We start from the raw sequence: 25841 nt of genomic DNA on the forward strand, positions 1-25841 counted from the left end.
CCTGAGCATCCAGACTCCTCAGAGGAACCTGCAACCTCTGAGGGTGCAGCATCAGCAGAATTAAGCGCACCCAGCACCAGCGCAGATATGCACACCTCGGTGGGACCTTCGGGAGGTAGAGTAGTGTTGTCACCTGGTGTATCACAGATCACAAGTGAGCATCAGCAGATGGTGGAGACAGGGACAGCAGTGGAGAGTCCACATCAGAGGCCACATGGCGCTCCCAGCTCGGCTCAGCTGCATGTCGACCCTGTGCCTCCGGGTCCATCCAGAAGGAGAGTGTGGTAAACCACTGTTGTTAGTATTGTTGTACTTGTCTGTGCATGCCTCAGCTGACTCCGCCCCTGGCTCCACCCTCATGGCTGGGTATAAAGGTCGCTGCTCAGAAGCCTCCGGCCCTTTTGGATACCAGGCAACCCCAAGAGGCATGCTCTGTTCTTTGGTAATAAAAGCCTGTTTATTACTTACTCAATCTCCAGTCTTTTGTAGCAATTGATAGTGCATCAATTTTATTACCAAAGTTAAATGTTGGCTGCGGATGCTGATCAACCGATGGCGCAAAACGCTGAGCAGCAGGCGCTGCTGCGAGCCCTCAGACCAACATGCCTGGACCTAGACCCCCAAGAAGCGGGTTCGTCGACTAAATTCGCACAATGGCTGCGTTGCTTTGAGGCGTATCTGGAAGCCTCGACCGTGACTCTTGATGAAAATAAACTGAAAATCCTGGCCTCGAAGGTGAGCCACCAAGTCTATACTTTAATCCAAGATGCGACGACCTATGCGGCGGCTATCGACCTACTGAAAGGGCAGTATGCACGCCCGGTTAACACGGTCTATGCCAGGCACCTTTTAAGATCTCGCAGACAGCAGCCCGGGGAATCGGTGGAAGCCTTCCTACGGGCACTGCGGGTACTCGGACGCGGCTGCGACTGCAAGGAAGTATCGGCCGCGGCACATGCGGAGGGACTGATACGAGACGCTTTCGTTGCGGGTCTAAGGTCCGACTACTCCCGGCAGAGGCTGCTGGAGAAGGGTGAAATAGACCTGACAAAGGCAGTGTCCCTCGCGCTCTCGCTCGACGCGGCCCACAGAAATATGGACGCTTTCTCCCCTCATCGCCCCGCGCCGTGGACGCCGCAATCTTGGGCCATGGGACCGCCACCTCCAACTGCTGCAGCGATGTCCAAGGCACAAAAATGCTATTTTTGTGGCCAAGCTAAACACCCTAGAGCACGCTGCCCCGCGAAGAATGCTACCTGCTCCGGCTGCGGGAAGAAAGGTCACTACGTTAGCGCCTGCAAAGGGAAGACCGCTAACGCCAGCAGCGCTGCGTGCGAACCGTGGGCGCAGCCATCTTGTCCGCCATCTTGGGCTCCCCCAGCCGCGTGGGGACCGTGGGCGCCGCCATTTTGTCCGCCATCTTGGACGCCTCCGACTTTGGTTACGGGGGACCCGGACTCCACCACCGCCTCATCGGACGACCGCATCGACACGCTTGAACATACGCTGGCTTCCGTGACGCTGGATCAATCTCTCCCGCATCAACTGTCCAGGTCCATGATGGACATTACGGTAAACGGCTGCGCCACTACCTGCCTTTTTGACAGCGGGAGCACGGAGAGTTTTATACACCCCGACACGGTGCGCAGTTACTCTCTCCCGGTCCTGCCGACGCGTCATCGCATCTCTATGGCTTCCAAAGCCCAGTCAGCGGACGTCGGTGGCTACTGTATGGTGACTCTTTCAGTGCGGGGTACTGAATACAAAAATTTTAAACTTCTGGTCCTGCCCCATCTCTGCGCTGCCGTCCTACTGGGGTTGGATTTTCAGTGCCACCTTAAGAGTGTCACTTTAGCGTATGGTGGACCCCTCCCCCCTCTCACAGTCTGCAGCCAGCAGTTTTTAAATCGCCCGCCGCGCGCCATTTGCAGCCTCTCCACCCTTAAAGTCTCCCCCCCCTCCTTGTTCGCTAACCTCACCCGCGACTGTAAGCCCATCGCTACCAAAAGTAGGCGTTACAGTGCCGGGGATAGGGGTTTCATTAAATCCGAGGTAGCGAGACTCCTGAAGGAAGGGATTATCGAGAGCAGCAATAGCCCATGGCGAGCACAAGTGGTGGTGGTGAAGGCTGGCGGCAAACAGCGCCTAGTTATTGACTACAGCCAGACGATCAACCGCTACACCCAGCTGGATGCATATCCACTCCCCCGCATATCTGACATGGTCAATCAGATAGCACAATACCGGGTGTTCTCGACGATTGATCTGAAGTCGGCATACCACCAGCTCCCCATCAGGGCTGAGGACCGCCAGTACACAGCTTTTGAAGCTGACGGTCGGCTCTATCACTTTCTCAGAGTTCCCTTCGGCGTCACCAACGGAGTTTCTGTCTTCCAACGGGAGATGGACCGGATGGTTGACCAGAACGCGCTCCAGGCCACTTTCCCATATCTAGACAACGTCACCATCTGCGGCCACGACCAGCAGGACCACGACGTTAATCTAGAGAAATTCCTCCGGACGGCCCAGCGGCTGAATCTCACATACAACAAAGACAAATGTATGTTTCGTACTACGCGCCTTGCTATTCTTGGCTGCGTAGTGGAGAACGGAGTCATCGGCCCAGACCCCGATAGAATGCGCCCCCTTATGGAGCTCCCCCTCCCCCACTGCCAGAAAGCACTGAAGAGATGCCTGGGGTTTTTCTCTTACTATGCGCAGTGGGTGCCCAACTATGCGGATAAAGCCCGACCCCTCATCAAGTCCGCCTCCTTCCCCCTGACAGCAGAGGCCTGTGCAGCCTTCACTCTCATAAAAGGAGACATTGCGAAGGCCACAATGCACGCTGTGGATGAGTCCCTTCCTTTTCAAGTGGAGAGCGACGCATCCGACTTTGCCCTAGCTGCAACCCTTAACCAGGCGGGGAGACCCGTGGCCTTTTTCTCAAGGACCCTCCAGGGCCCCGAGATTCGACACTCCTCTGTCGAAAAGGAGGCCCAGGCCATTGTGGAAGCCGTGCGACATTGGCGGCATTACCTGGCCGGAAAACGATTTACCCTGCTCACTGACCAGCGTTCAGTGGCTTTTATGTTTCATAATAAGCAGCGGGGCAAAATCAAGAATGACAAGATCTTAAGGTGGAGAATCGAACTCTCCACCTACAATTACGATATCTTGTACCGGCCCGGGAAACTCAATGAGCCCCCAGATGCCCTATCACGTGGTACGTGCGCCAACGCGCAGGTTGATAGGCTACAGACCCTCCACAATGACCTCTGCCACCCGGGGGTCACCAGGTTCTTCCATTTTATCAAATCCCGTAACCTGCCCTACTCCATCGAGGAGGTCAGGACCATGACCAGGAACTGCCAGATCTGTGCCGAGTGCAAGCCGCATTTTTATAGGCCAGACAGAGCGAGCCTGATCAAAGCCACGCGCCCCTTCGAGCGGCTGAGCATCGATTTTAAAGGGCCCCTCCCCTCCTCTGACCGCAATGTGTACTTCCTCAATATAATTGATGAGTACTCCCGTTTCCCGTTTGCCATCCCTTGCTCGGACATGACCAGTACCACGGTCATTAAATGTCTGAATGACCTCTTCGCCTTGTTCGGTTTCCCTAGCTATATCCATAGCGACAGGGGCTCATCTTTTATGAGCGACGAACTTCGGCAGTACCTGCTCGCGAGAGGCATTGCTACAAGCAGGACCACCAGCTACAACCCCCGGGGTAACGGCCAGGTGGAAAGGGAGAATGCGACAGTCTGGAAGGCAGTCCTTTTAAACTTAAAATCTAAGGGCCTTCCGACCTCCCGCTGGCAGGAGGTCCTCCCTGCGGCGCTCCATTCCATTCGGTCGCTGCTCTGTACACCCACCAATGCCACTCCTCACGAGAGAATGTTCTCCTTCCCCAGGAAGTCCACGTCGGGGATTTCGCTACCAACATGGCTGACTTCTCCAGGTCCCGTCCTACTGCGGAAGCACGTGAGGACCCATAAGGCGGACCCCCTGGTCGAGAGGGTGAGCCTCCTCCACGCTAACCCGCAGTATGCTTACGTGGTGTACCCGGACGGGCGGGAGGACACAGTCTCCATTCGAGACCTCGCACCTGCAGGTGCTCCTGAAACACCCTCTTCGCCACCCACCGCTACTCCTGCCTACCCCCAGGACACAGTCCCCGCACGAGACCTCGCACCTTCGGGTGCCTCTGAGAGACCACCATCGCTACCTCCCATTACCCATGCTCTGACCCCTGTAGACGGCATGCAGCAGCCCCAGGGTCCGCCACCTGCTACACCTCCTCTGAACGAGACACCGGGTTCACCGTTGGATGCTGCACCATCACCGCCGCTGCTGCGACGCTCAGGACGGCTTACAAGGCCTCCTGATAGACTTCAGTACACGAATTTTTAGTGCACTTCACCCCGCCGGACTCAATTCTAAACAAGGGGTGAATGTGGTAAACCACTGTTGTTAGTATTGTTGTACTTGTCTGTGCATGCCTCAGCTGACTCCGCCCCTGGCTCCACCCTCATGGCTGGGTATAAAGGTCGCTGCTCAGAAGCCTCCGGCCCTTTTGGATACCAGGCAACCCCAAGAGGCATGCTCTGTTCTTTGGTAATAAAAGCCTGTTTATTACTTACTCAATCTCCAGTCTTTTGTAGCAATTGATAGTGCATCAGAGAGCGTTGATTGAACTCCAGGAACAGGTGCAGGAGTCTCTGGCAGGTTTTGTCTCCAGGGTCACTGCGAGTGTGGAGAGGATGGAGGAGTCCATCGCTAACATGAGCAGAGCCTTTGTGGTGGCATTGCTGCATGAACGTATCACCACGGAAAGGATGGCAACCTACATGGAAAGGATGGCTATGGTAGAGGTTGAAAACATGGTGATTGTTCAGAATAGACTGACATCTCTGGAAGAGCGATGGGCAGCTACTGAGCAGAGAAACGAGAGCTTCATGGAAGTCCTCTGGAGTAGGACTGCCAGTGCAGATACGGGTCCTCATGGCCCCCCTGAAGTGCAGCAAGCTGCTGTCAAGCCACTTGCTAGCTCTGAAGTGGGGATGACCCATGAGAGGGATGTTGGTGGCAGACAACAAGGAAGTGGGGGTTCCTCTTCAAGTGCTCACACTCCCATGCCACTGCGGAGCCCTCGGTCAGAGCCCCACCAGAGTCCTCACCCAACTGAGATGGGCATCTCATCCCCTGCACAGCCGCAGGAGCAGCAGACTGTTGGCGAGCCCTCACAGGCTCGCAACCCCAGAGGACGCCCGCCAAAGGTATCGAGGCAGTAGCAGCATGAAAATGAGCAAGGGACCTCCACATCTGCTGAAGCCACAAGGGAAGCACCATGTAGGAGCACGCATAAGAGGAAGATAAAGCACAGGTAGTCATAAGGGTAGTCACTTGGGTGTTCTGTTGTGTTTAATTGTTAAATGCCATCCTTTAATCAATGTAATAAAATGAAGTGATGGCAAACTGTTGAAGTTCTGGTCTGTGTCATTTTGCAAATGGAAGTTCCAAATTGAGGGCTCAGAGCGACTTGGGTTTGTCATGATGGTGGTCAGAGTGATAGGAAGCCGCAGGTTCTTGTCCATTGTCTATGGTGTAGTAAGAAGGTGTGAGCCAAATGTGATTGATTGGGCAACCTAAGCAAATCTGGCCAAGATGAGTGTATCCCTTGCATCCCGGGCAGCAATGTGCTCGCATACTGCTGCTGCTGGTTGATGCGCCTCCGCAAGGTCTTTGTTCTCATCCTCCTCTTCCTCCTCATCTGAGGAGGCTATGCACTGAGCCACTTGTCCCTCAGGCAGCTGCAAGCCACGATGCTGTGCAATGTTGTGAAGTGCACAGCAGACCACGACAATTCTGGAGACCCTGGCTGCTGAGTACTGCAGGGCTCCACCTGATCTATCAAGGCATCTGAATCGCATCTTCAGCAAGCCGATAGTTTGCTCGATAATGGATCTGGTCGAAATGTGGCTGGAGTTGTAGCACTCTTCAGCTTCGTTGGATGGCCTCCTGAATGGCGTCATTAGCCATGTCTTCAGAGGATAGCACTTGTCTCCAAGTAGCCATCTGCAAAGTTAGTTTGGAGGACTGAATAGCGGAGGCACACTAGACTGCCACAGGATGAACGAGTCATGGCAACTGCTAGGGTAGTTGGCGCAAACATGCCAAATGCCCTTCTTGTGGTTACACACCAGCTGCACGTTGAGGGAGTGGAAGCCCTTGCGGTTGACAAAAAGAGCCGGAATGTGATGGGGTGCCTTAAGGGCCACATGTGTGCAGTCTACACCCTTGGCAGGCCTGCCATATTTGCAGATCCAACTGCACGCGTGGTTATACTTGCTTGATCCTTGGAGAAGTTTGTGTAACTGTGCGCCTTTGCAAAGGGGGCATCAGTAACCTGCGCGATGCAAGTGCATATGGCCGACTGGGAGATGCCACTGATGTCTGCTGATAATCCCTGGAATGAGCCTGAAGCAAAAAAGTTGAGTGCGGTGGTGACTTTTACAGCCACTGGTAAGGGGTGTCCACCCGATCCTCTGGGCTCCAGGTGTTGGTGCAGCATTGCGCAGATGTCACCGACTACCTCTCATGAAATCTCAGCCTCCTTTGGCACTGCTGCTCAATCATGTTGAGGGAGCTCATCCTCATCCTGTAAACCCTGTTTTGGGGGTGTCTCCTGCGGCGACGTGCTTTCCTGCGCTGGCGCCTTCTGACCTGTGCACCAACAGGTGGGTGAGCAGCAGGTTGGTGCTCCTGTTGTTGCTGCTGCTGTTGGTGCTGTTGTTGTTCTTGGTTCTGCTGCTGCCGCGGCTGGTCTTAATCCGAATATGAGGTCCAGGATGAAAGGAAATAAATGGTTCCCATGCTGCTGGTATATACCTCAGTTGAGGAAGCGCTCAGTCAATGTGGGGAGAGGGTTTTCCCAGGAGGTCACAGTGGAGATGGATCTCGGCTTCACCACTTCCAAAATCAGTAGACCTGTAAAAAGTTCTCCAAGACGTGAGAAAACAAAGTTCTGCCACCTGCAACTGATCCTTGTTGAAAACTCTGTTTTTATGGTGGAGCTGCAGCTGTTAGGAAGCCAGACACTTCTGAACCTGACAGGATTAGCTGGCGTGTTTCAGGAGAGACGTGCAGCACGCTGGAAATGTGGCAAAATTTGAAAGGCCTCTCAAAATGGGATTATAGAGGTCGTTAAGTGCCTTAAGGGCCTATCCCACCACTTGGAGGCGGAGCCGAAATGGAGTCTGCAAGCCCACCTTTGGGAAAGTTGCACGGAGGTGGGTTGATGGGGGGAATCGGAACCCGCCATCATTTTTTTCAACTTTCCCACCTGACCCGCCTCCTCAGGGCTGGTAAAATCCAACCCAAAGAGTCTGCAAAGGGATATAGATAGGTTAAGTGAGTGGGCAAAAATTTGGCAGATGGAGTGTAATGTGGGAAAATGTGAGGTTATCCACTTTGGTAGGTAGAATAGAAAAGGAAAATATTATTTAAATAGAGAGAGACTACAGAATGCTGCGATACAGAGGGATCAGGGGGTCCTCATACATGAAATACAAAAGGTTAGCATGCAGGTACAGCAAGTAATTAGGAAGGCAAATGGAATATTGGCCTTTATTGCAAGGGGGGTGGAGTATAAAAGTAGGGAAGTCTTGCTACAACTGTACAGGGCGTTGGTGAGAGCACACCTAGAGTACTGCGTACAGTTTTGGTCTCCTTATTTAAGGAGCGATATATTTGCATTGGAGGCCCTAGTAAAACTGAAGTCAATGGGAATCAGGGGGAAAACTCTCTACTGGCTGGAGTCATACCTAGCACAAAGGAAGATGGTTGTCGTGGTTGGAGGTCAATCATCACAGTCCCAGGACATCCCTGCAGGAGTTCCTCAGGGCAGTGTCCTAGGCCCAACCATCTTCAGCTGCTTCATCAATGACCTTCCTTCCATCATAAGGTCAGAAGTGGAAATGTTCGCTGATGACTGCACAGTGTTCAGTGCCATTCTCAACTCCTTAGATAATAAAGCAGTCCATGCCTGCATGCAGCAAGACCTGGACAACACTCACACTTGGGCTGATAAGTGGCAAGTAACTTTTGCGCCACAAAAGTGCCAGGCAATGACCATCTCCAACAAGCGAGAGTCTAACCACCGCCCCTTGACATTCAATGGCATTACTATCGCCGAATCCCCCATCATCAATATCCTGGGGGGGTCACCATTGACCAGAAACTTAACTGGACCAGCCACATAAATACTGTGGCTACAAGAGCAGGTCAGAGGCTGGGTATTCTGTGGTGAGTGTCTCACCTCCTGACTCCCCAAAGCCTTTCCACCATCTACAAGGCACAGGTCAGGAGTGTGATAGAATACTCTCCACTTGCCTGGATGAGTGCAGTTCCAACAACACGCAAGAAGCTCGACACCATCCAGGACAAAGCAGCCTGCTTGATTGGCATTCCATCCACCACCTTAAACATTCACTCCCTCCACCACCGGCGTACCGTGGCTGCAGTGTGTACCATCTACAAGATGCACTGCATCAACTCTTCAAGGCTTCTTCGGCAGCACCTCCCAAACCCGTGACCTCTACCATCTAGAAGGACAAGGGCAGCAGGCGCATGGGAACACCACCACCTCCAAGTCACACACCATCCTGACTTGGAAGTATATCGCCATTCCTTCATCGTCACTGGGTCAAAATCCTGGAACTCCCTCCCTAACAGCACTGTGGGAGTACCTTCACCACACGGACTGCAGCGGTTCAAAAGGCGGCTCACCACCACCTTCTCAAGGGCAACTAGGGATGGGCAATAAATGCTGGCTTTGCCAGCGACGCCCACAGCCCATGAACGAATAAAAAAAAAGTTCAGGTTGATTCCTGGGATGAAGGGGTTGTCTTATGAGGAAAGGTTGAGCAGGTTGAGCCTATACTCATTAGAGTTTAGAAGAATGAGAGATGATCTTATTGAAACATATAAGATTCTGAGGGGGCTTGATAGGGTAGATGCTGAGAGGATGTTTCCGTTCGTGGGGGAATCTAGAACTAGGGGGCACAGTTTCCGAATAAGGGGTCGCCCATTTAAGACGGAGATGAGGAGAAATTTCTTCTCTCAGAGGGTCATGAATCTGTGGAATTCTCTACCCCAGAGAGCTGTGGAGGCCGAGTCATTGAATATATTCAAGGCTGAGATAGACAGATTTTTGAACGATAGGGGAGTCAAGGGTTATGGGGAACAGGCAGAAAAGTAGAGTTGAGGCCAAGATCAGATCAGCCATGATCTTATTGAATGGCGGAGCAGGATCGAGGTTCCAAATGGCCTACTCCTGCTCCTATTTCTTATGTTCTTATGTTCAAAGAGGATTTTCCAATAAATATATTGTAGGATCAAGTAGAGGAACATGTTAGTCTTTCCTGCCAGTTTAGGAAGATTTTTATAATGGCCAGTGCGATACAATCTTGGTCTTGGTCTTTTCAGAAACCTGAATTCTGGATCCTAAAAACTAATTTTGAAGCCAAATTCCAAAAGGAAAACAAAACATGTAGGATGGCTTTAATTTGAAATGGCAGATTATTGCAGGTATAAATTCAAGCAATGATTTATTTGGATTGACAGCAAATTGCTGCAATAAATTCAAGGATACATGGATTGATGGACAATTGCTGTAATATTGCCAACAAGCACTCCTTACCTACTGAGTGCCTAGACTAAGAAGCGAAGGATCCTATCATGCAGGATACAGTCTTGCATGACCAGTGGAGATGCGTTATGAAGCGATCGCAGCATAGTGCAGGAAATTTGAATCCCCTCTGATTTCTAAATGCATAAAAACTCTGTGTGAAACACTGCAGATGGTTGGCATGCCTGTGTCATTGGTTTGGAGTGAGAGGTTGGCAAAATAACTTTGCTTAGACACAGAAAAAATATACCCCAATGTGCTGTTATGCAGCCTCCTCCAAGGTCGGCTCCTACATTTGTTGGTATCACATACTTACAAATATACTACTGTTAACTGTAGGGTAATCTACTGAAACATTATAAGAAATACTAATAGCCATGCTTCAAAAGCAAAAATGTAAATTCTGGAAAAGGTCTTTTGTTTCCAGATGGATTCGCTCTGGCTCTGGCTCAGTCAGTAGGAGATGTGGATATGTTAGCCAGGATATTATGCAAAATGTTGTGCGAGTGTAGAATGGTTTCTGATTTAGGGGTGACGCTAACTTACTTGGGAGTGATTGCTCGACTGCGTGGAAATACTGAACTGGCCATAACTGGACAGATTCAGGATTCTTCAAGAATTCCCAAATGTTGTTCCTATTACATAGCTTCAGGCTTGGGTTTGGTATTTTTTGCAAATAAAATTTGCATTCATAAAATAATACAAACACAGCAACAAAAAAAATCCCTCCATATACACATTCTATCATTTCCCTATCCAGTTATAAAGAAAGAAAAATGGGGCCGATTTTGCGGTTGGTGGCGGACCTACGGAGTACGCAGCCGGCATCCGAATTGAATACGAACTTACCTGATGAGGACCCTCCTTCGCGAACTTGCTGTCTGACGCTGCGTACTGGAGGGCAGCATAATGGCCCGTGGATCCCAGGGGCGCAGCGTGTGCGGAAGCATACCTGGGATCGCGTGGGCGTGGTGCTCCAATTCTCTTAGATCGCCATCCCCATTCCTAACTCAACTTCGTTAATTAAGCATACATTAATTTAAACCTTCATTACCTGTACTAGAGCTTTCCGGGATTTAAATGGGCATAAACATCTATAGAATACATTTTTGTAACATAGGTACTTTGTGTATGTTTAATTAACGAAGTTGAGTTATGAATGGGGATGGCGATCTATGGATCAATTCAAACATCTCAAATGGTTCACTTGGATCACAGAAAATTAAACAGTCCGACTACTGAGAATATATTCACGTACAGCCCTGGCTGCCTCTTATTTAATAATTGCATTAGCCACAGACTTTCGTACAAAATCTCAGAGTGCAATGGAGGAAAAAATACAATAGCACTATTTCCCTCCGAAGTAACCAAACGATTGGAGATGAAAATGATGTTTAAACATGCCGAACGATGCATTGCATCTTTTGAGGTATCCCCTTACACTGATGCAAACAGGTTCCTGAGCATGCGTGAAATCTCGAACTTGCGGTCCATTTCAAAGGCGGTATGACGCCGCACTCTGAGAGTATGCCGTGATACCCACTGCAAATTCTGGCCCATTGTATGTTAACATAGTGCCTTTCATATACTCAGGACATCCCAAAGCATTTTACAGCCAAAGGATTACTTTTGAAGTGCAGTCATTATTTGCAGTGCAGTAGGTAACTATAGCAGCCAATTTGCAATCAGCAAGGCCCCACAAGAGCAAATGAGATGAGGGATCAGTTAATCAGTTTTGCTGCTTAGGTTGAGAAATGAGTACTGGCTGAGACACTGGGGTGAATCCTTGCTCTTCTTTGAATAGTACCATCGGGTCTTTTACACCCACCTGAACAGAAGGAGCTTTGGTTTAATGTTTCATTTGAAAATATTATGCTGAAGTGTCAGCCTAGATTGTGTGTTCAAGTCCTGGAATGAAGCTTGAGCCTACAGGAACTGCTTGCAATATTCTTCTTCTCTCTGAGGCTGGAGCTACAGCAACAGGCAGGTGTATTATTTCCTTTCTCTTTTTATGTCTCCCTACAACTTTCCCAGCAACAGGATCTGCGCCCAAATTGACCAATGCACTAGTAGATGGATAGGGTACACTGGGATCTCTTAGAGAATCATAGAATCTTACAGCACAGAAAGAGGCCATTCGGCCCATCGTGCCTGTGCCGACTCTTTGAAAAAGCTACCCAATTAGTCCCACTCCCCAGCTCTTTCCCCATAGCCCTGCAAATTTCTCCCTTTCAAGCATGTATCCAATTCCCTTTTGAAAGTTACTATTGAATTTTCTAGTTTCTTTTAATTAATTTTAAATATCTTCTAAGTTCCATAATGGTTGTGGGGGTAGGAAAAGGGAAGCAGACTTGTTCCTGGCAGTCTGGTGACCTTAACTAATATTGCTAGCTGGCTGGCCCAGACGGATGTCTACATCTGATCCCTTTTGCTATGGAAGATATATATCAATTTTCTCTTAGTATTATTAGCAAAACTAGCTCTGTGAGAGCAAGGTTTACTACACTGTAAAAATTAACTTAATTTTGGCAAAAAATCACTGGTTTCCAGATATATTTGCTCCAGCTCTACAACCTTTACATATGGTCACTAACTCACACAGCAGTATCCGAATCATCCAATTGATCTTTAGGATTTGAAACTTTAGTCCTGATGAAATCCTATATTCACGAGCATAACTAACAGATGATGTTGATGTAACTGCAAACTAAGGACTGTTATTATGTAAGCAGTTATGAAATTGCTTGAGCAGTTTTCAATGCTGACCACCTAAGCTGTAAGCATAAAACTAGGCCAACCACTCAGGAGCCATGTGTAGCTCTAAATGGAACCACATGCAGTATAAACCTCCTAGCAATGTTTTTTCAAGGCCTAACAGCTGTGACTTTATTGAAAAATATATTAATACTACAAATGGGAAAAGCCACTTAATCGGTACCTTTTTAATAATTGTGTTCATATAAAAGGAACATATGCTCAGACAAATTTGTCAGTGAATTACATGCCATGAAGTCTACATAGTGCCTGCTTACTAGGAGTGGTTTGATTCAGGTGACATTTTGCTTGCTTCACAAGTGTTTTCATTTGAAGATTTCATTTATTCACAACAAGCTGTTCTACTTAACAAAGACATGAAAACATCCAACAGATAGTTTCATGCTATTGTAATGAATCTTAGGTTTAGGCTCATAAAGATGGACTAAGAATGTTTGGGCCTCATCCAGAAGAACTATATGAAATGCCTGGGAGGGGCCACTTTCATTATGTGGGTGACTTGTATGAAGTCCTTCAGTCAGAGCTTCAACAGCGGCACACTGGACATCAGATTTTGACAGTACATCAAAGATCCTAGGAATAGTCTTGGTAAGACATGGATGCACCAGTTCTGGGCCACCCCATCCTTTTATTTATTATTTCCAACCCAAACATACTTGAGAATATAATTGTGGGTTTTAACAAAACCTTGGGGTGGATGTTAATGCTACCCGCCCGGGCTCCACAAGGAAATCTCAAGCCTCCCCTGTGGACCACCCCCTTTCCGTCCCGTGAGATCCTCCCAGAACCCCCTTCCCCAGACTTGCCTGCACGCCCTATGGCCACACGATTTTTCCACAGGCCAGCAGCTGCTTCCCACCAACTGCCTGCCCATTCCGGGTGGGAAGCGGACTGGTGCATATTGTAATGCGGCCCAGCAGTAAAAAGAAAATCACCGTGGCTTTAAGCTGCTGTCGGGCAGGTCAGAAACTAACTGACTCCCGTGGTATCCCGCTGTGACCATTTTAACTTTCCCTATCTCCTTCCACCACATGGCGTGCTCTGACATGACACTGTACTTCATTGGACAGCCTGACTGAGAACTGTTTAAATCAAGGTCCATGTGATGCTCAAATTCATGACGGTCTCTTTCGGAGGTATAGACTGTCACACCACCAGTTATTCTCATACTTGTCTAATTTGACCAGATGCCTGACAGTTTATCAGTACCTAAATTTCTAAAATAGATAACAAAAAATGAAGGCTAGCATCTGAGGGTTGGAAAGAATGGCTGTAATTTAAATAGGTAGCTGTACACTTTAGGCTTTGAGCGAGGGAGACAGTGTGACTTGAATCTGAAAAGAAGATCTGGCGTGGAGAAGCATACTCACCAATAATCGTCTGCAATAACCAAATCGCCGACTACCATCTTCCCCAGTGAGCATGAATGAGAATGTTTCACTGTAACAGACGATTGTTACAAGTTACTCAAAAGCAAGTCCAATGAAAACACACGGAGGGAGTTCTCCGTGATTAAATGTGATTCACTTGCTGGCAAGTTAAATGCTTTTCAAAACTTCCATTATAATCAATTTCTTTTAACCCTTTAAACAATGGGATTTCAGGCTGTGTCATCGGAATTGCAGCGGTGTAAGGATGGGCTGAATTATGAAATCAATTGTATTGTCACACAGAACTTTATTTTCTACATTAATTGCCCTGATTTTTTTTTGAGGAAGGTGACATTTTTATCGAGGAATGTTTGACCAGGTTACGCTCCTTGTATAACCAGGATCAGGCAGCTGTAAACATTCTGCACAATGTGTGCCACGCTGGGTTTTTTCTGGCATCTTTTTCTTTCCTTTGATTTTTACTTAATTCTTTTTTTAAATTCTAGAAGCAGGTGCAATCTGTGACAAATGTACTTCATCTCATTACCGATGGTGTTCCCAAATACCCTTATTTTTCCTAATTTAAAGTGTAAAAGACCCTTTATAGTAGCACCTCTTTCAAAACTTGACTTTTTACCTTTCCCTTATCACAGTTGGAGCTTCTACAACAGCTCAACAGGGTTTATTGGAACTTCAGTAAACTGCATCTAGAGGGAATGGACTGAGTGCGTAAACAATGGCTGCTCACTGGGCAGTAGCTTTCGCACTAGAGCAAAGGGATACAGATCTGAATTTCAGGCTTAACCAGCATTCCAGTCCCATTGCCCACAGTGAATATACTTCTTCACTGGATGCTGGCATGGTTCATGTTGGACCAAGACATGAGGGGGTATTTTAACCACAAAAAAATGAGCGGGTTGGGGTCGGCTGAGAGGTTAAAGTGTTAAAAATATGAATCCCAAACCCAACCCACCTCCAACCTGCCCACTTCTGGTTTTAACGGAGGTGGGACAGGGGGTGGGTAGCCAGCCCACTTTAAATATAATAATGAGGCTAGAAGCCTTGGATTTAATCTGCTTGGCAGGTTTAATTATGGCCAGCCAGGGTACCCAGGCCTCAGGATTCCAGGCAGCTGCAGTGAGAAAAGGATAGCCTCAAAGAGCAATCCTTGTGGGCTGGGAGGAGCAGAAGTGCTTCCCCCGGCACCCCTAAGCTTCCCCCACCATCAGCCCCCCACCCCCATACAAACCTTCCCCGGAATCGGACCCCACTCCCCAGGGATCAGACCTCCCTCTGGGGTCAGAGATCGGTTTCCCCCCCCACCCACCCCCAGAGGTTGGGGCTCACACCTACCTGGGGCTGCGGCCTCTTCTCCATCATTCCCCGTCCGACTGGAAGCCAGCCTGACAATCAGGCCGACTTCCGGACGGGGGACCAGTCAGTGACGTCACATTCACACTGTGGAGCTAAAACTCCACAGTGTGTGGGGAAACCCAGACTTCCGGGGTTCCCATGTGCTACCGGCCCCTCCCCACCCCCCACACGTGAGAACATTAAAATTCCTCCCATGGTACTTGGACCCTCAACCTCCCCACTTCTTAGGAGAGTGAACAAGTCCCCACACTCAAAGAAACATACTTTCTGCCAACCAGTAATCAGATGGCATTGATAGCAGTCATTACTCCAGATCATCTCATCCTACAAGTCATCCCAACCTCTTAATTAAAAGAAGGATGCCTAGAGGGAGGAGAGAGGGGGAGGGTAAAGAATAAAAAATAAACCTCTGGTCTGTGCTTCAGGTTCACTTGTACTGTAAGTGTAATGAAACTTTCAATCTTGTGAAACCAGAAAATGTTGGAAAACTGCCACACACAGTCTATCATTTGTTTTTAGAATAGGGAATCAACCATTTATTTTGTGAAAAAAACTCATGGTAACCCCTCTAAACCAGATTAAAATCCATAATCAGGCCTAGATTATTAAACCTTTGATGCAATAAACTGTAAATCCAACACTGTAGCTGGTTTGCACCATTGCAAACCTGGAATGTGTAATATAGTCTTTGGGTGGCAGGGTTTAGCAATGCTCCTCTTTCTTTAGTTCAGTCAAATCTAATGTGAACTGCAGAGATTAAACCCAATACACTGTATCTCATCAATTGATTAAAAACTCCCATCTTCTTCTTTACCTGGTAAAATCTGACACCAGGCTCCAGTCCTTGGCATCTGGAAAGCAGAACTGTGGGATTGCTTTCAATCGCTCTTCTGCTTCACGTACTTGTTTTGTTGGCCTTTCTAGCTGTGGAGGAGAAGCAAAATCGAGTCATGTAACTTGGACATCGCCAACAGTTCTAATAATAAGTCAAACCTTGATAGTACGTTATGTAACAGTACCTAGCATAACAGTATGTAATGTTAACAACACCATATTGTAGCAGTACTTAATGTACCATAGATAGTCCTTAGCCTAAGTGTCCAATGTAAGAAGTCACACAACACCAGGTTATAGTCCAACAGCTTTATTTGAAATCACAAGCTTTCGGAGCGCTGCTCCTTCGTCAGGTGAAGTGAAGAAATGCATATAGGTACAGCATATATAGTCAGAGAATGCTGCCAGATGATTACAGGTAATCTTTCTAACTGCCCTTTATCACACTTCGCCAGAGAGATAATCACAGCAATCAAATGTGTGAATGGTGTCCAAACAGGTCAGTCAGGAAAACATTACATCAAAGAACAATGGGGTGGGGTCACAGGGGGTCAAATGTTGCAGATGCTGGGGTCTGTATGAAAAACAAAAAACAAACAAAAAACTATTTTTTTGCTGGAAATCACAGCAGGTCCAGCCGCATCTGTGTAGAGAGAACAAGCCAACGATGACTCGAGTCTGGATGACTCTACGTCAGGTGGGGTTACATGTAGCGTGACATGAACCCAAGATCCCGGTTGAGGCCGTCCTCATGAGTGCGGAACTTGGCTATCAGTTTCTGCTCGACGATTTTGCGTTATCGTGTGTCTCGAAGGCCGCCATGGAGAATGCTTACACGAAGATCGGAGGCTGAATGTCCTTGACTGCTGAAGTGTTCCCCGACTGGGAGGGAACACTCCTGCCTGACGATTGTTGTGCGGTGTCCATTCATCCGTTGTCACAGTGTTTGCATGGTTTCGCCGATGTACCATGCTCCGGGGCATCCTTTCCTGCAACGTATGAGGTGGACAACGTTGGCCGAGTCACATGAGTACGTACCATGTACCTGGTGGGTGGTGTCCTCACGTGTGATGATGGTATCTGTGTTGATGATCTGGCATGTCTTGCAGAGGTTGCCGTGGCAGGGTTGTGTGGTGTCGTGGTCGCTGTTCTCCTGAAAGCTGGGTAATTTGCTGCGAACGATGGTCTGTTTGCGGTTAGGTGGCTGTTTGAAGGCGAGTAGTGGAGGCGTGGGGATGGCCTTAGCAAGGTGTTCGTCATCATCGATGACATGTTGAAGGCTGCGAAGAACATGGCGTAGTTTCTCCGCTCCGGGGAAGTACTGGACGACGAAGGGTACTCTGTTGGTTGTGTCCCGTGTTTGTCTTCTGAGGAGGTCTATGCGATTTTTCGCTGTGGCCCGTCGGAACTGTCGATCGACAAGTCGAGCGTCATATCCCGTTCTTACGAGGGCATCTTTCAGCGTCTGTAGGTGTCCATCGCGTTCCTCCTTGTCTGAGCAGATCCTGTGTATTCGCAGGGCTTGTCCATAGGGGGTGGCTTCTTTAACGTGGTTAGGGTGGAAGCTGGAGAAGTGGAGCATCGTGAGGTTGTCCGTGGGCTTGCGGTAGAGTGAAGTGCTGAGGTGTCCGTCTTTGATGGAGATTCGTGTGTCCAAGAATGAAACCGATTCTGAGGAGTAGTCCATGGTGAGTTTGATGGTGGGATGGAACTTGTTGATGTTATCGTGTAGTCTTTTCAGTGATTCTTCGCCGTGGGGCCATAGGAAGAAAATGTCGTCGATGTATCTGGTGTATAGCTTTGGTTGGAGGTCCTGTGCAGCGAAGAAGTCTTGCTTGAACTTGTGCATGAAGATGTTGGCGTATTGGGGTGCGAATTTAGTCCCCATGGCTGTTCCGTGTGTTTGGGTAAAGAACTGGTTGTCGAAGGTGAAGACATTGTGGTCAAGGATGAAGCGGATGAGTTGTAGGATGGCGTCTGGAGATTGGCTGTTGTTGGTGTTGAGTACTGAGGCTGTCGCAGCGATGCCATCATCGTGGGGGATACTGGTGTAGAGTGCCGAGACATCCATTGTGGCGAGGAGTGTTCCTGGTTCAACTGGTCCGTGGGTGCTGAGTTTCTGTAAGAAGTCTGTGGTGTCGCGACAGAAGCTGGGGGTTCCTTGTACGATGGGTTTCAGGATGCCCTCGACGTATCCAGAGAGGTTCTCACACAGGGTTCCGTTGCTTGATATGATAGGACGTCCGGGTGTGTTGGCTTTGTGTATCTTTGGGAGGCAGTAGAAGTCTCCCATGCGGGCAGTACGTGGGATGAGAGCGCGTAGGATGCTTTGAAGGTGTGGATCGAAGGTCTTGATCAGTCTGTTGAGTTGGCGGGTGTGTTCTTTGGTCGGATCTGCGGGTAACTGTCTGTAGTGTTCCTGGTTGTCCAGTTGTCGGTATGCTTCTTTGCAATAGTCCGTTCTGTTCTGTATGACAATGGCTCCTCCTTTGTCTACTGGTTTGATGACGATGTTACGGTTGGTCTTGAGAGCGTGGATGGTGTTGCGTTGTGCTCGGGTGACATTCTGGACTGTCTTTTGAGTGCGGCTGATGAATCTGGCGCTTATGCATCTCCTGACAGCTTGAGCATACATGTCAAGCTTAGGGCAGCGACCCTCTGGAGGGGTCCAATTTGACTCTTTCTTCTTCGGTTGCTGCACTGCAGATCCTTCTGTCTGCTGTTCCGGATCATTGATTTTCTCATTGGGTTCGCTGCTGACATCTTGGGATTTGTGGAAGAATTCCCGAAGCCTCATTCTCCTGATGAATTCCTCTGTGTCTGCCACGAGACCGATGGGGTCCATTTTGGTGGTGGGGCAGAAATTGAGCCCTCGGCTGAGAACTTCAATTCGACTGGTTGAAGGGTGTAGGTGGACAAGTTCATGATGGACTTCCCTGTGGTTTCAACCATGGTACCGGGGGAGGCTTCATTGCTGCTGTTGGTGATGCCGAGTTTCTCAAGCTTCCTGTTCTTGGTGTGCATGTAGGCAGTGTAGTTCCGTTGCCTCGTCTGTTTGGCAGTGTCTCGTAGCTGGTCTGCTGTGTCCTGAGCACAGGCTGAGAACATGGACTCTATCTTGGTTTCGAGGTTGCGGCGTCTGCTGTAGAGCTGGTGTACGAGATGGTTGAGGAGTGTGTGAGAGGTACGATGGCAGAGTCTCTCAGCGTAGTCTGTGTTGTAAGTCGACTTGAGTGGGTTCGTGATCCGTAGTCCTTTCGGGATCTTGTCTGCTTTCTTGCATCTCTGTAAAAACTTGATGTCTGTGTCGATATGCACGATCTTCTTGGAGATCCTCTCCACTTTGAGCCGGCAGTTTGTGGTGTCGATAGTAGCCATGATGTGGAGATGCCGGTGTTGGACTGGGGTGGACAAATGTAAGAAGTCACACAACACCAGTTATAGTCCAACAGCTTTATTTGAAATCACAAGCTTTCGGAGCGCTGCTCCTTCGTCAAGTGAAGAAATGCATATAGGCACAGCATATATAGTCAGAGAATACTGTCAGATGATTACAGGTAATCTTTCTAACTGCCCTTTATCACACGTCGGCAGAGAGATAATCACAGCAATCAAATGTGTGAATGGTGTCCAAACAGGTCAGTCGTCCAGTACTTCCCCGGAGCGGAGAAACTACGCCATGTTCTTCGCAGCCTTCAACATGTCATCGATGACGACGAACACCTCGCTAAGGCCATCCCCACGCCGCCACTACTCGCCTTCAAACAGCCGCCTAACCGCAAACAGACCATCGTTCGCAGCAAATTACCCAGCTTTCAGGAGAACAGTGACCACGACACCACACGACCCTGCCATGGCAACCTCTGCAAGACATGCCAGATCATCAACACAGATACCATCATCACACGTGAGGACACCACCTACCAGGTACATGGTACGTACTCATGTGACTCGGCCAACGTTGTCTACCTCATACGTTGCAGGAAAGAATGCCCCGGAGCATGGTACATCGGTGAAACCATGCAAACACTGCGACAACGGATGAACGGACACCGCACAACAATCACCAGGCAGGAGTGTTCCCTCCCAGTCGGGGAACACTTCAGCAGTCAAGGACATTCAGCCTCCGATCTTCGTGTAAGCATTTTCCATGGCGGCCTTCGAGACACACGACAACGCAAAATCGTCGAGCAGAAACTGATAGCCAAGTTCCGCACTCATGAGGACGGCCTCAACCGGGATCTTGGGTTCATGTCACGCTACATGTAATCCCACCTGGCGTAGAGTCATCCAGACTCGAGTCGTTGTTGGCTTGTTCTCTCTACACAGATGCGGCCGGACCTGCTGTGATTTCCAGCAAAAAAATAGTTTTTTGTTTGTTTTTTGTTTTTCATACAGACTCCAGCATCTGCAACATTTGACCACCTGTGACCCCAGCCCATTGTTCTTTGATGTAATGTTTTCCTGACTGACCTGTTTGGACACCATTCACACATTTGATTGCTGTGATTATCTCTCTGCCGAGGTATGATAAAGGGCAGTTAGAAAGATTACCTGTAATCATCTGGCAGTATTCTCTGACTATATATGCTGTGCCTATATGCATTTCTTCACTTCACCTGACGAAGGAGCAGCGCACCGAAAGCTTGTGATTTCAAATAAAGCTGTTGGACTATAACCTGGTGTTGTGTGACTTCTTACATTTGTCCACCCCAGTCCAACACCGGCATCTCCACATTATAAGTGTCCAATGTATCAACATTGGATGTTAACAGTGCACAATGCAGCATCGTTACATTACATACTCCCGTCTTTCCTGATCTAAATCTATCAACATAACCCTCTATTCTCTTCTTCCTCATATGCTTGTCTAGCCTCCCCTTAAATGCATCAAACTATTTGCTTCAACCACTCTCTGTTACGAGGTCCACATTCACACCACTCTTTGGGTAAGGAAGTTTCTTCTGAATTCTCTATTGGATTTCTTGATGACTATCTTATATTGATGGCCTCTAGTTCTGCTCATCCCCACAAGTGGAAACATTCTCTCTGTATCCACTCTATCAAAATTTTTCATAATTTTAAAGACCTCTATTAGATCACCCCTCAGCCTTCTTTTTTCAAGAGAAAAGAGACCCAGCCTGTTCATCCTTTCCTGATATGTACACCCTCGCATTTATGGTATAATTCTTGTAAATCTTCTCTGCACCCTCTCCAGTGCATCTATATCCTTTTTATAATATGGCGACCAGAACTGTACGCAGTACTCTAAGTGCGGTCTAACCAAGGTTCGATACAGGTTTAGCATAACTTCCCTACCATCTCTTCCCTAGATTCTTTTAAAATGCATGGATGCAATCCATCCGGACCAGGGGTTTTATCCTCTTTGAGTTTGATTAGTTTATTTAATATATCCCATTTTAAATTTTAAATGTACTTATCTCATTACTAATTGCATCATCCAATGTCATGTCCACCTGTTCCATCTCCCTGGTAAATACTGAAGCAAAATAATTATTTAATATTTCTACATATCTCTATCGTTACCTGTGGTATTATCCTGTTTATCCCTTAATGGCCCTATTCCCACCCCAACCTATGCCTATAAAATATTTTACTATTTTGTTTTGTGTACCTTGATAATTTAATTTCATAGTTCCTCTTTGCCTCTCTAATTGTTTTTTGACTTCTCTCCTAATCTTTTCATATTCTCCCTTATCATGTACTCCCCTGCTGTCTATGTACTTAATGTATGCCTCTTTCCTTACCCTCAATTGTTCCCTTTTGGCTTTATTCGTCCATGGAGTCTCATTATTGTTTAGTTTGTTCTTTCCTTTTAGCGGAATATATTTTTCCTGCATTCTGTTGAACACTGATTTAAATGTTTCCCATTGCTGTTCTACATCGTTGTTTGCCAATATTGTTGTCCATTGTTTCCCCCCAAGTTCTATTCTCATCCCCTCAAAAACAGTTTTTCTCCCATCTATTAACCTAGTTTTCATCATACCTATGTCCTTCTCAATTATCATCTTAAAGCGTTGTGGTAAACCACTTTTATCGTTCACTATCGTTACACTATAGTTATCACTGTTATATCGTTACTCTATGGTTATCACTGTTCACACTGTTGTATCACTATACGAGGTCGCCTCTTGTCACGCTGCTATACCTGGGCTGACCACTGCTGACTCCGCCCATGACTCCACCTACCTGCCCAGGTATAAAGGTAGTCGACTGGCTGGCATTCCTCCTTGTTGTATCCGATCACCCACGAGGGTGGGCTCTGTTATTTAGCCAATAAAAACCTATAGTTACTTTCTTAACTCGTCGCTTTTCATTGGATGAATTGATAGGTATATCAATTTTATTGGCTAAATTTTAAAATGTCGACACCTGAGCAGTCAAACGACCAGCCAAGCGACCAGCCAGACGCCCAGCTACAACAGCCACAGCAGCCGGCCTGGCTGCGAGCCCTCAGACCACCGTACCTGGATCTAAACCCACAGGCAGCAAACTCAGCCCTCGACTTCGAACACTGGCTGAGCTGCTTCGAAGCCTACCTGGGAGAATCCGGCGTGCCTCAGAAATCCATGCTAAGAGTTCTGAACGCCCAAGTGAGCCCTAAAGTATTCGCACTCATCCGGGACCTTAAAACATACGAGGACGCCATCAACCGGCTGAAAAGACAGTACCAAACCCTGGTAAATTCCATGTATGCCAGACACCTCCTGAGATCCCGCCCGCAACAGCCAGGAGAGCCCGTGGAGAAATTTTTACGGGTGCTACAAGCACTTGGCAGAGACTGTAACTTTAAAGCGGTAACGGCGGCAGAAAATACTGAAGACAATGTCCGCGATGCCTTCGTGAAAGGCCTGCGGTCCGACTACTCACGGCAAAGACTACTGGAAGCAAGGGACCTCGACCTGGACAAAGCTGCAGCCCTCGCTCTCTCTCTAGAGGTGGCCCATCGGGACCTCGAGGCATACTCAAGGTACTGTAACTCGCGACCCTGGGACTTGGGACCGACCCCGACTGCGATACCCCCCGCAGCAACCCCCCTGGGACCTACCTCAGCGTCGGTGTCCCGGACCCGATCAAGACCGCCACCGGCTCCGACATCGGACCCCCGCGATCGGGCCGCCGGCTGCTTCTTCTGCGGCCAGGCGAAACACCCGAGGTCGCGCTGCCCAGCCAGGAACTCTACCTGCTCTAACTGCATGAAGAAAGGCCACTTCGCTAAGGCCTGCAGAGGTGGATCATCAGAGGCCAGCAGTGCCTCATGCGAGCTGTGGGGGCGGCCATCTTCCTTCAAGGCAACAGAGGCCAGCATCCCCACATGTGAGTCATGGGGGCGGCCATCTTTGATACAGGCAACCGACACCAGCAGTGCCTCATGTGAGTTATGGGGGCATCCATCTTCTCCGCCATTTTGTCCAACCTCGTGGGAGACGCCATTTTACCCACCACACCCGACCGCCACCGTGCCTCTAGACCCGACTACTGCCTCAACCGCAGACTACAACAACTTGCTCAGCTATACACTAGCCTCCGTCACACTGGACCAGGCCCGCCCGCATCACCTGTCCAAGTCGATGATGGACATCAAAGTAAACGGCCACGCCACGACCTGCCTGTTCGGCAGCGGAAGCACGGAGAGCTTCATCCACCCAGACACGGTGAGACACTACTCCCTCCCTGTCCTGCCAACGCGCAACCGGATCTCGATGGCATCGAGGTCACACGCCACAGACATCAGCGGCTACTGTGTTGTGACCCTGTCGGTTAAGGGTACGGAGTATAAAAATTTTAAACTCCTCGTCCTGCCCCAGCTATGCGCTGCCGTCCTACTAGGCCTAGACTTCCAATCCCACCTCCAAAGCGTCACGCTAGCATACGGCGGACCCCTCCCCCCACTCACAGTCGACAACCAGCAGATTTTAAACCGCCCACCACGTAACACCTGCGGCCTATCCACCCTCAAGGTCCCGCCACCTTCCCTGTTCGCTAACCTCACCCCCGACTGCAAACCCGTCGCTACCAAGAGCAGGCGGTACAGCGCCGGGGACAGAGCTTTCATTAGCTCTGAGGTGCAGCGTCTCCTGAAGGAGGGCATCATCGAGGGGAGCACCAGCCCCTGGCGTGCCCAGGTCGTGGTCGTTAAGACCGGCAATAAAAACCGCCTGGTCATCGACTACAGCCAGACCATAAACAGGTACACCCAGCTGGACGCATACCCCCTTCCCCGCATATCTGATATGGTCAATCAGATTGCGCAGTACCGGGTATTCTCCACCATCGACCTTAAGTCGGCCTATCACCAACTCCCTATCCGCCCTGAGGACCGCCAGTATACAGCCTTCGAGGCGAACGGCCGCCTCTACCACTTCCTTAGGGTTCCCTTCGGCGTCACCAACGGGGTTTCGGTCTTCCAAAGGGAGATGGACCGGATGGTTGACCAGAACGGGCTGCACGCCACGTTCCCCTATCTAGATAACGTCACCATCTGCGGCCGCGACCGGCAGGACCACGATGTTAATCTGGAGAGATTCCTCCGTACGGTCCAATGGCTGAACCTCACCTACAATAAGGATAAATGTGTGTTTAACACCTCACGCCTTGCCATCCTCGGCTGTGTAGTAGAGAACGGAGTCATCGGCCCCGACCCCGAAAGAATGCGCCCCCTCATGGAGCTACCCCTCCCCCACTGTCCAAAGGCACTGAAGAGAACCCTGGGGCTCTTCGCCTACTATGCCCAATGGGTGCCCAATTATGCGGACAAAGCCAGACCCCTCATGAAGTCCACATCCTTCCCCCTTACGGAGGAAGCGTGCGCAGCCTTCTCCCTCATTAAGGGAGACATTGCCAAGGCCACTATGCACGCAGTGGATGAGTCCATCCCCTTCCAAGTCGAGAGCGATGCATCCGACTTCGCCCTAGCCGCCACCCTTAACCAGGAGGGGAGACCGGTGGCCTTCTTCTCAAGGACCCTACAGGGCCCTGAGATCCGACACTCGTCGGTCGAGAAGGAGGCCCAGGCGATTGTGGAGGCGGTACGACGCTGGAGGCACTACCTGGCAGGCAAACGATTTACCCTCCTTACCGACCAACGTTCGGTCGCTTTTATGTTTAATAACAAGCTGAGGGGCAAAATCAAGAATGACAAGATCTTGAGGTGGAGAATCGAGCTCTCCACCTACGATTATGATATCTTGTACCGGCCAGGTAAGCTGAATGAACCCCCCGATGCTCTGTCACGAATTACATGCGCCAGCGCGCAAAGTGATAGACTTCAGACCCTCCACAATGACCTCTGCCACCCCGGGGTCACCAGACTTTACCACTTCATTAAGGCCCGCAACCTGCCCTACTCCATCGAGGAGGTCAGGACCATGACCAGGAACTGCCAGACCTGTGCCGAGTGCAAACCGCACTTCTTTAGGCCGGACAGAGCAAGCCTGATCAAGGCCACCCGCCCCTTCGAGCGCCTGAGCATCGACTTTAAGGGGCCACTCCCGTCCTCTGACCGTAATGTGTACTTCCTCAACATTGTTGATGAGTACTCCCGTTTCCCCTTTGCCTTCCCCTGCCCAGACATGACGGCCTAGAAATTCGGTAGGCTTAGGGCCGCTTTTGAGGCGCTAGAGGGCCTAGCGCCGGAGTTATGGCCAGTTTGGAAATTGAGTGGGTCCCTAAATCGGCGTTAGGCCGTTAGCGCTGCGCCGGCACCGATGACGTCATCGGTGTGCGCAGCGTCCCGGTTGCCATGGTAACCCGCCCGAACTCCGAAATTGACTTGCGGC

At 49.3% G+C, this 25841-nt stretch overlaps 1 protein-coding gene across 1 annotated transcript in view; it reads right to left on the reverse strand.

The window, feature by feature from the left end:
- dennd2b (DENN domain containing 2B) overlaps window positions 1–25841 on the reverse strand; it is a 247031-nt gene that overhangs the window by 111923 nt on the left and 109267 nt on the right. The window contains exons 8-9 of the mRNA XM_086007944.1: window positions 16022–16131; window positions 13834–13903 (exon numbers count right to left, since the gene is read on the reverse strand). Coding sequence (XP_085864070.1) covers window positions 13834–13903; window positions 16022–16131 — 180 coding nt within the window. The remainder of the gene's footprint in view (window positions 1–13833; window positions 13904–16021; window positions 16132–25841) is intronic.

The sequence above is a fragment of the Somniosus microcephalus genome, chromosome 15, assembly GCF_052327205.1.
Source record: "Somniosus microcephalus isolate GS21.2 chromosome 15, FLI_Smic_1.0, whole genome shotgun sequence".
NCBI lineage: Eukaryota > Metazoa > Chordata > Chondrichthyes > Squaliformes > Somniosidae > Somniosus > Somniosus microcephalus.